Source organism: Glycine max, chromosome 10 (genome assembly GCF_000004515.6).
Source record: "Glycine max cultivar Williams 82 chromosome 10, Glycine_max_v4.0, whole genome shotgun sequence".
NCBI classification, from domain to species: Eukaryota; Viridiplantae; Streptophyta; class Magnoliopsida; order Fabales; family Fabaceae; genus Glycine; species Glycine max.
Genome location: NC_038246.2, coordinates 2,504,190 through 2,515,911, shown reverse-complemented (window position 1 = coordinate 2,515,911; position 11,722 = coordinate 2,504,190). Strand labels below are relative to the sequence as shown.

General features: G+C 30.6%; 1 protein-coding gene across 1 annotated transcript; it reads left to right on the top strand.

Moving 5' to 3' along the window:
• The first annotated feature begins 856 nt into the window (after positions 1-856).
• On the top strand, positions 857-11,309 carry LOC100810196 (sulfate transporter 3.1). Its single transcript, XM_003536625.5, has 12 exons — positions 857-1,381; positions 1,913-2,120; positions 6,052-6,223; positions 6,406-6,471; positions 7,220-7,333; positions 8,329-8,445; positions 9,444-9,570; positions 9,762-10,048; positions 10,164-10,354; positions 10,455-10,540; positions 10,659-10,735; positions 10,856-11,309. Exons 1-12 carry the CDS (start codon positions 1,039-1,041, stop codon positions 11,039-11,041), a joined length of 1,974 nt encoding a protein of 657 aa, XP_003536673.1. The 5' UTR covers positions 857-1,038; the 3' UTR covers positions 11,042-11,309.
• The last annotated feature ends 413 nt before the right edge of the window (positions 11,310-11,722 follow it).

Sequence of the window (11,722 nt, the reverse complement as noted above, 5' to 3'; positions counted from 1 at the left end):
AATATTTTTAAAATTTACCTATTGTAATTTTTTTAAAAAAATTACTTCACTCCTGTAAATTTGCTGTTTTTTGGGTTATCATCTCTTTTGGATTAGCCTTTTGGTATAGATATATAGTATATACTGTACAGCCTGTACAGTTTAAGCTGTAACTCTACTTTCTTTTATATATATAATTTTATTTTGCCTTAAAAAATTAATAAATTATAACTGTGCTTTTTAAATGCACTAAAAATGTAATTTACTAGCATATTCTTAAAACCATGCGTGCACTTTTTTTAAAGTACTACTCATTTTTATGTTTGCAAATACAAAAAAAATGTTAATTGTTGAAATATTTATTCTAAAAAATATATAAATATATGTTAGCAAATCTCATTTTTATTGCATTACTTTTTACTCAGAGAATACAAATACATCTTAAAGCATTTTTTTTATTTCTATAAAAGTGTAAAAGTGTATGGAAAGAATAGGATATACAATTTTTTATTCACATAACATAAACTTATTTATTCATGTAAAAAAAAAAAGAGAGAGAATAATATATACCTTAGACATAAAACGGACAAATCAACCCATACGATGCCATCCCACTCACATCAAGATGCGTAACCTTCCTTGATTTTTCTTCCACCATGTTCGGCTGCACACACAAGTATTATACTAAGCTTTATGTAATTTTCATCCCAAGAGGAAAATCAAAATTGGCACGAGGTGGGCAGTTCCAGACTTTTCATTTCCATTTAGAGAAATATAAGGCCACGTTTGGCTTGCCTCCCCAATAACCTTGTGACTTCGTGTGGGTCCATCTACCGCACTATAAACCCTCAAAAGAATCCTCCCCCACACATGGACAAATTCATGTCATACCCAATTGTTCACAAAAACCATTATATAAACCTATCTCATTGAGAACTCTCCCCACACAATATCACACACCAACACCTCCTTAATATCCATCACTGCCTAGCTAGCTAGCTCGCACATTTAATTATATTACACATATTTTGCTAGCCAAGAAATACTATCATTGAATATATGGGGAGTGTAGATTATGAGTACCCTTTAGGCATGAACAACGTTGAGAGAGTGCACCAAGTGGAGGTTCCACCACCTCAACCGTTTTTCAAGTCTCTTAAGTACTCTTTGAAGGAGACTTTCTTCCCAGATGACCCTTTGAGGCAGTTCAAGAACAAGCCAGCTTCCAAGAAGTTCATGCTTGGCCTTCAGTACTTCTTCCCCATCTTCGAATGGGCACCCAGATACACCTTTCAGTTCTTCAAAGCTGACCTCATAGCTGGCATCACCATAGCTAGCTTGGCCATTCCTCAGGGCATCAGTTATGCCAAGCTCGCCAACCTCCCTCCAATTCTTGGACTATGTGGGTAGTTCATTCATACTCATCATCAACTCTTAATTATAAGAAGTTATTACATCATATAAGATAACTATGTATCTATTATCTTGATTATTTTTTTTATTAGTATGACATTGATATGAACACCAATAATTTACTTACTAATAATTAATTTTCATCAAAAATCTAATTGGTCTCTTTCTTTAAGTAGAATTTTCATCTTCTAATCATGCTTTTTTATTTATAAAACTGAAATTCAAAACCTTATTAATTATGATCTCGACTAATTTATATAGTGGTATGTAAATGAATTTTTCATTTTTTCAACTTATAAAACTTTTCTATATATATCGTACTTAGAGATTGTTTACCGGATCAGGTTCATGCTATTAATCTCGAACTACATACTATTTTTTCCTTAATTGCTTTTTTTTTACTAGTTCATGATCAGCTACTTAAAACTAATGTTATTAGTAATTATTTTGGTTTATTTGATTAATATTGTGCCTAATATATGTATGAAAATGTGTATGATATGTGTTGTTGCATGTGCAGATTCGAGCTTTATACCACCATTGATTTATGCGATGATGGGTAGCTCGAGGGATTTGGCAGTGGGGACTGTGGCAGTTGGATCGCTTCTGATGGGTTCGATGTTGAGTAATGCGGTTGATCCCAATGAAGACCCAAAGCTTTACCTCCACCTTGCTTTCACAGCTACATTATTTGCTGGTGTTTTTCAGGCTGCCTTGGGTCTGTTTAGGTAAATTCTTAATGAATCACATTAATCATATACTCTTTTTTTATCATACATTAATGATGTACTCTAATGTCACTTTCTATTCCGGAAACTCATATTTATTGTAATCTTGGATTTAAACAATTTTTAAATGAAATAATAGCATTTTTATTATAAACTATTTATTTAATTTTTACGATGGTAAATATAATTGAAAACATATAAAGTGTATCACGTGTCCTTAACCCATGCATCTAGCTAGTTCATATATACAACAACTAGTATTTTTTTATTGGATGAAGATATAAAATAATAGAAACAATAATAATAACTGCTGTTTAAAAAAAACAATAATAATATTCCTACATCTAATTCCTTTTTCCCACATCTCCTTCCACAGTTCCACTTCCATTTTTTTCATATTTTATTTATTTATTTTTCTTTTACTTTTAATTTTAATTTTGCTCCTCTTTTCTTCCCATCTTTCTCTAATTTTCACCTCCATACACACAATTTTGGAGCATATGCTGACAAAAAACAATTTTGGAGCACATGAGTTTATTAATAGTACGAAGCTCACACGGATGCTCTTGCTGTCAATAATAACTGTTAAAGTTTGAAGTATAATATTGGAAGAATTATGTTATCTATAAAATATGCTTTATAATATTATTTTCTTTTATCAATGGATTCGTCCCTAGGCATATTAGTATTATATATTTTTATATCAAATTCAGGAATCTGCCCAAACAGCATCTATAATAGACGTACTACGTAGTACTAAAATTTACACGACCAGAAAGATGTTTATTTTTCCGATATAATTTTTCCCACGGAAAATATTCCGTCGAAAATTTTGAATTTTTCCATGAAATTTACCAAAGAAAAATTGTCCATAAAAAATGATTGAAAAACGAATGGATTTTACCCACGACCAATTATTACGTGGAGGCCAGGGAGTGGAAAGTTTGGGTTTTTATGCGCTTTTGATCATGTGAATTTTTGTGGTTAGGCAGTTTTTGGGCATGCTGTAGCTACCTTAATTGTCATTTCTCCTAGCATGAGACATATTCACTTGCTTCAAAAGAAAAAAATGATTGGGAGACATCTACCTATGTCAAGCTATGTATTATTGTGTAAACTGAATTTTTAGGCAACTTATACATGTTAATGGAGTATAAAAAAATGTAGTTATATAGAGTATTTTCAATAAAGAATTTAGATTTTAATCTTAAGGTCTCATATTAGAATGGAAAAAATCTCGAGAGTGATATAATATTGAGGAATCTATAAAAAAAAATAGTTAGATATCAAAATAAGATTGATCTTCCTATTTTGGAGAATGTTTAAATTCCAAAACCCATTTGGTCGGCAAGTTGCAATCACCTTCTTTTTGATTGGTAGTATAGTTGCCCTTTGGTTAGGTATTGGAGCAACGTTGAGAAAACCCTAACTTTAGGTTTTTTTTAACTTATAAAATCGATTCAATTTTGAAATAAAATAAAACAGACTGTCATGTGTACTATGTATCTAGGGAAAATTCATTTTGAAAAACCCTAAAGTGTGAGATGCATTTTATATGATATAGATAAAATTAACAACTATACATATGACAATTGAATCAAATTGATTTTTATTATTATCAAGATCTACTTACCTTAACAAGTTTGTGTTTGATCCTTATAAAAATCTTGGAATGTCACAGCCTCTCGTGTTTCTAAACTTCGTTTCTTATTGTAAAATAAAAAATAACTATTTTGATTTTACATGATCAACAATAGTAATGTATTAGAAAAATTGATTCATCTTTATTTTATTTATTGCGATGAATTTGGCTTTTGTAAGTCAAATGTCTAATCTTGTCAATTGTCATAAAGAAGATGACTATCTAAAGAGATGCTAAAAATGGTATGTTATGCTCCATCAATAAAAACTTTTATAGGGCATGTTTGGATAAATTTATCCATAAGTACTCGGTAGGAAATGAAGATAAGAAGACAAAAATAAAATGAGTTTCTTTTAAGTTAAAATTAGTTTATACATAAGTTAATTAAAAATATTCTTTTAGAGAAACTATATAAAATTTATCCAAACATACCCATATTTATTATTTGCAGGAATTGACATGTAAAGAATGACTTAGGTAAGAAATCCAAAAAATATGATAAAGCAAAAGAGACTAAGAGAGTTTGGAGTTTGTCCCATGAAGACTAAGAAATAATTTTAAAAAAACTTTATAAAAGAAAAGAAAAAATATAATAAAGATAAAGTCCAATAATACATACATCCAATGCACTCAACTTCAACCATACTAAGATCTAAAGGAATTTCTTCAAAAAAAATGCATGACTAACCTTAGACTCAAAAAAATGCATGACTAACGGTAAAGAATCTAAGTCCATCTTTTTAACTTTACTCATTTAACTACTAAATTTTTCATTCTCAAAAGAAAACCATGACTTTGATGTGGGTGAGGTTTGGGCTTTGTTATTTGCACCTCTTCTTGTCTTTTCCCACTCCCATTTTTTTTATTTCCTATTGTACATCTTTTTCACACTTCCACTCCCTCTCTAGATCTGGATTGTCTCCCATCCAAAATAATTGAAGAGTTTCCAATTAGAAAAGGCAGACCATTGGATCAAATGTGTGGCTGAGATTAAGTTTGAGAAAAAAATGGAAAAAAAAATGGAAAGAAAAATAGAAAAAAATATAATGAAGAAACAAAAAAAATATACATAATGACAACAAAAACAATACGTAGATAATAAATTAAAATGTAGAATTTATATTAGTTTTCTATTAGAATTTCTATTTTATTGATTTGTTACAAAATATTTATATCAATTAAAATGTAGATAATAAATTTGTTATAATGGATTCAACTATTAATATACTAGTAAATTAGAATAAAAATATTAGAATTATTTAATAATAAAAATATTTATAAAAATTGTTGAGGGTTTTTTTATTGTAGTTGCTTGAAATTATGTATTCTAAATATATTAAGTATATTTCTGATTGTGATTATGTTATTTATATTTCATGCTTTGTTCATTTAGAAAGTCAAACATTATATATGTATGCCATTTTATTTCCACCTAAAGTATGATAAGAATTCTTGCTACTAACAATAGAAATCATTGTAAGATTATGTATGACTAAATATTCATGTCCCTATTTTTTTCTTAAATATACATAATATGAACAATATTCTTTGGAATTGTCATTGGATGTATGATAGATATTATAGTGGTAGGAGTGGTTTGAAAGAGTCTTGCTACTAACTTAATGATTTATTTATCTATGTTTTGGATTTATCAATTTTACTATTTCTTAATTATAAGTATGTATTAAATTCAAATTTTTATGGTAAATAATAAAATTCATAACATAATTGCTAAATTGTCAATCATAAATGATAAAAAACAAAAACAATTAAAATAATAAATTATTTATAAAATTAAATTTTCTGACAGATTTTTCGTCAAAAAATTTGGACGGAAAAATCCATAAGAAATAATTCATGGGAAATTTTCATGGAAAATGAAAATTTCCGATGAAAAATCAGTCGGATAATCCGTGGCAAAATTCCGACAGACATTTCCAACGGAAACTTTCCGTCGAAAATTTTCCATGAAAAATTTGTGACAAAATTCTGACGGACATTTCTCACGGAAATTTTTCGTCGGAATATAAAAGGTCCGTCGATTAAAATTTCCTACGATCATTTTTTCAATGAATTTTTGTTCGTCAGAAATTCCTCAGAAATTTACAGTTAGCGACGAAATTTTAACCTTTCCGACAGATTTTGGCCGTCGGAAAAATACTTTTTTTTTCGGTAGTGTTATCAACACATCTAAAATTGTTTTCTTTATTTAAATTTTAATGTTAATGAACACAAAAATATATATATTAATTAATATCACGCACAATTAACGCATGATGATGATTGCAGGTTGGGGTTAATCGTGGATTTTCTTTCACATGCAACCATAGTAGGGTTCATGGGAGGAGCAGCCACGGTGGTGTGTCTGCAGCAACTAAAATCGATTCTTGGCCTTGTGCATTTCACCCATGGAGCTGATATCATATCAGTGATGCGCTCTGTTTTCACCCAAACTCATGAGGTATATATACAAATTAAGTAGAAACATACTGAAATATTACATATATAGATACCTCACCTACCAGCTTCAAAATTATAGTACAATATATAACTACCTTTTAATTAAAATAAATTTATATGTAACGTCTACGCTATTATTTTTTGACTGGACTAAAATTAAGCATAAGTATGTCTCCTTTGCAGTGGAGGTGGGAAAGCGCTGTGTTAGGATTTGTCTTCATTTTCTTCCTCCTAAGCACAAGATACTTCGTAAGTAATACCTAATCCATATTCTTTTGGATAAAGTATCTAATATATATTATCTAATTGTTGGGAAACGGACGAGAGCTGGATTAAATCCTGGGAAAATTTATAATAACTTATGGATGCACACTATTCAATAAATTGAGTTAGACATCATTAATCTAATATAATTGCGTATAAAACTATTTATTTATTTGTTTATTATATTAATATAACAAATTATATATATATATATATAGGTTATAATATGTTGACTGAACAAAGAAAAAGAAGCACAGTCAGATGATATATTGATATACCTTCTCACCAACAAACATGACTTGATATATAGCTGTGAAAGGATTAGTTTGGGTTCCTACCACTTATTATTTTCTTTGCATTTATTTATGCTCTTCGTTTCTAGAAACGGGACTTCAAAATCGGCTTAATTAATCTTTTGGTTGAGACCTATTTTCAATCCTAACCTAGCTAGCTTCTTCTCTCTTTACCAACAAAATAAGCAAATTATCTCAGCTGCAATTGACATTTTATCCTTCTTTCATCACGTCTCCAGCTGCTTCTATAACAAAATCAAAGTATTAATTATAGTACTATATAGTAAAATATAAAATGCCGTTTAGATTATCATAATTTACTTAATTTAATTTAACTTGCTTAGAAATTCAATTTCCTCGCTGATAATGAATAGCATAATAGGTGTGGTTAAGTTTTCTCAGTTAATTAAATAAATAAATAAATGGATTGTGATATGCAGAGCAAAAAACGACCAAGGTTTTTTTGGGTGTCGGCAATGGCGCCATTGACATCTGTTATACTGGGAAGTCTCTTGGTTTATTTCACTCACGCCGAGAAGCACGGTGTTGAAGTGGTGAGTATTTCATTTTCATCTCATTACTTGTGTGTCTTTCTTTCTTAATATATAAATAGTATAATTGTAAAATACAGTTTAAAAAATATGTTGGTTTTAATTTTAAGATAAAGAAAACTTAGAACAGAAAGGTAGCAAAGGAGACAACCTGAAAGTCTTTTATTTGAAAACTTCATGAGGTTATATTTTTATAGAATGAAAATCATATTTAAATATATTGAAATAACTTAATAAAAGATCAGGTTTCTTAATTTTAGGAGATGTTACTAATAATTAAAAAATCAAATAAAAAACTAATTTAAATAAAAAAAACTAACTTGTCCTTAACAGCCAAATGATAATTTTAACTTATTTAAATTGAAACTATTATTTTAAAAGTATCACAAACACACGATCTCAACAAAATATATAAAAGAAGTATATGGAATATTTTTTTTAATGAAGTATATGAAATATTGTATTACAGGTTAGTATGTTAATTATACTAGTTTGTAAATTAAGTATGGTTTGATTGAATAAACTTTTTTATGCGAATTTTGATTGGACGAAATATAGTTATATAGATAAAACTTAATTTGCATTTTGCAGTCTTTTTTGTAACGCGTTCACTTCACTTACAATACCACACAACCAAACACTGTTGAGTGCCAATGGGTCCTACCCATACCATCCATAATCATGAACTTTCTTATCCAGTAGGACCAGCAGATGAATAATTTTTTAAGCATGAGAACAAAGTTCACACTGTGTATGTCAGATACATCTCGAGAAAACACAATTATAAAGTCCAACTATCGTGATTTATGTGGACAATACATATGCCTGATTACCTTTTGAAAAGTTATTGATCAATATTATTATTATTGATTGATAAGCATGCGCTACTGCCTACAATTGATTTTCTAATATTGTCTCTAGAGAAAGGATAGATATCTAATATGATAATATTGTAATAATTAATTTTCTTTGTGGTGCAATTTTGAACATGAGTTCAGATAGGAGAATTGAAGAAGGGTTTGAATCCACCATCACTGACAAATCTGGTATTTGTGACGCCTTACATGACCACAGCTGTCAAAACAGGCATTGTCGTTGGCATTATATCGCTTGCGGTGAGTGTACCTCTCAAACTCAATTACTTTGTCGAAATGCATGCCTAATATGCCTTTGCTACACGGCAACCCAAAATGGACAAGGACTTAACACGTGCACACAACATAAAAAAGACAAACCCCAACTCCAAAATATGTCACATCCTTCGCCAAGTAAAAAGAAAAAGGAAACTCGACAAAGCCATATAGCACTATTATTAATGCCATTTTCTGTTTTTAGTTTGATGTCATGGTCCTCGTCTTTTCATGGTGATTTGGATAGTCAAATTTGGTTGTGCGGCCTTGGGTAAAAAAATGAAAAAAAAAAAAAACGTTGGACAGGAAAATAATGAATAACATCACGTAAATTTACATTAGATCACATAACCTACACCAATCGTCCTAGAGCAATGTAATATGCAAGCTAGTGAGATGTTCATTTATTTTACTCTATACAATACCTCACCTTATGATTAGGAAATTCTTATTTTCTTTTTTAAAATAGAAATTTAGAAAACATAAATATGTAAATTTGATGAAGTACACAGAAAAATTACAGAATCCAAATCATTTTTTTTATTTGATTCAAACCTTTTTTGTTTACTTTTTTTTGTGTCAATTTTCGTCAAAAACACATTTAGTAACGTCTCTTTTCTCAACCATTCGATCGAATTCTTTCTAACCCAGTTATATCCCTAACAAATGATATTAAAATTCGGCTCTAGAGTTTGATACTCAAAAAGGCAAAAAGTAAGGTTGCCCATCTTATAAAAAATTTAAAGTGAAAAGAGATTCACCCTAAAAGAGCTATTGCTTGCTGATCCAACTATTACTATTTGCATTTTAACCATTTAGCCTCTCTTGATTCCTACCTTACATATTTTGCCATTAAATCATGAGCATAGTTATAATCTAGGAAATGAATGGCCTAGTGCAACAGACAAAATCCTATATCTGCTAATCCTGTTAGAGTAGATTTCAACAAGATGTTGAGTGTTGAATTTGATGATATTGTTCAGGAAGGAATAGCAGTGGGAAGAAGCTTTGCAATGTATAAAAATTACAACATTGATGGCAACAAAGAGATGATAGCTATTGGGACCATGAACGTAGTTGGTTCTTTCACCTCTTGCTACCTCACAACTGGTAAAGGTTTTACTTGGCTTAGTTAGATCATCATCAAGTGTTACCAAAAACATATACTCTATTCTTGTTTAGCCTTGTTTCATGAGCTCTCAGGCTTATTTTCTCTTCACCCACAATTAAGAACAATCAATGAATAATTACATTTCCACATCAATTGCTGACATATGTGGTTGAAAATGAATTTGTTTCAGGACCATTTTCGCGTTCAGCTGTGAACTATAACGCTGGATGCAAGACAGCAGCATCCAACATCATAATGTCAATTGCAGTAATGTTGACATTGTTATTCCTAACACCATTGTTCCATTACACTCCCCTGGTGGTGCTATCAGCCATTATTGTATCTGCAATGCTTGGCCTCATAGATTATGAAGCAGCCATCCATCTATTTAAGGTCGACAAATTTGACTTTGTCGTGTGCATGAGTGCATACGTTGGCGTGGTCTTTGGCAGTGTTGAAATTGGCTTAGTCATAGCTGTATGCGTCAATCAACTACCCTCCACTCTGTTGAATTTTTGTGTTACTCATTTCTGGGATTTATGTAAAGGTTTATGAAACTAATATGTTGTTTCCTGTGTGTGTGTGTATTCAGATTGCGATATCTGTACTTCGGGTACTTCTATTTATTGCAAGGCCAAGGACATTTGTTTTGGGAAACATTCCAAATTCTGTGATATACAGAAATGTTGAGCACTATCCAAATGCAAAACATGTTCCTGGAATGCTAATTCTAGAGATTGATGCACCAATTTACTTTGCCAATGCAAGCTATTTAAGAGAAAGGTAAGCTACCAGCAAAACTTGGAGTATTTCTGTTGCATGCAAAAAAAATCAGGCTTACAACAGAAGTAAACTTACCAGAAAACTTTGTTATTGTGCATAGGATCACAAGATGGATTGATGAAGAGGAAGAAAGAATCAAAGCTACAGGGGAGACTAGTTTGCAGTATGTTATAATTGATATGAGTGGTAAGTAACAACTTTTTGGGTGTGCAAGTATATTTTTCCTAAAAAAAATTATGGTAACTATTATTTGCTTATTAGAATTTCCAATCTAACTTGAGTGTAATTTTATTGGCTTTGGCAGCTGTTGGAAACATTGATACAAGTGGAATAAGTATGCTTGAAGAGGTCAAGAAGATTACAGAGAGAAGAGAGCTACAAGTAATTCTTTCTCTCGGGTTATGTGCTAATTATGAACCAAAATTTTCTTATAACATTCAATTTTAGCATGCTTGATATGATGTATATATGTATTTTTCTAATTTTCTATTATGCATGCAGCTTGTTTTGGTCAATCCTGTAAGCGAGGTGATGAAGAAACTGAACAAATCGAAGTTCCAAAATCATTTAGGGGAGAAATGGATCTATCTTACTGTTGAAGAGGCCGTTGGAGCATGCAACTTCAATCTACGTCCAAGCAAAACGAATCCCAAGAAAGATGAATCAGAGGGTTGGAACAATGTTTGACTGTGATATACCAAGGAATATTTTAAATAGCTTATAACAAAGCTTATTTGTTTTGTCTTAGTTATTTTACCACTACAATGTGTGGCATGAGAATTTCTGAAACATGCCACAGAAGTTTTAGAGGCATAGGAAAATGAAAGATGCAAGGGTCTTATAATTTCTCGACTCTGCTTCCTTAGTTAGAAGAAAATCTCCTACGTATAGGCTGTTGAATAATCTTTATGTATCATGCTTGATAATATATTGGAATGTAAAGTAATTGCCATGAGAATTGAAAAATCCTTTGGAAACGTCTTAGAACTAGAACCAATCAATGTGGATTCCTGATCATGAGTTCTCAAGCATAAATCATTGCCGGCAAAAACAAAATATACTTATTAGGTTACACGCAGACAGGAGATACAAGGTTGAGTGTTGACTTCGTGGTGAATGAAAAGGTTGTAGATTCGAATCTTTCCGGTAACAAAAAATTTAACAAATTAAGTAATAACTAATATTTACTGATGAAAAAAAAAGTTGCACACATATGTTCGCCTCATTTTGGGAGGAGACTGTACGGTGCACTTCAAAGAAATAACACTAATAGAGAATATAATGTTCAGCTAAAGAATTAATGCCTAACAACTAGATTGATAACAACAGATTAAAGTCAATTCAAAGATTAAGAGTGGAAAGAGATGA

Coding starts and splice junctions, on each gene's coding strand:
- LOC100810196 (XM_003536625.5), top strand. CDS start 1,039: ATGGGGAGTGTAGATTATGAGTACCCTTTAGGCATGAACAACGTTGAG. Junction 9,571..9,761: donor CTCTTGCTACCTCACAACTG/GTAAAGGTTTTA, acceptor AATTTGTTTCAG/GACCATTTTCGCGTTCAGCT. Junction 10,541..10,658: donor TGTTATAATTGATATGAGTG/GTAAGTAACAAC, acceptor TGGCTTTGGCAG/CTGTTGGAAACATTGATACA.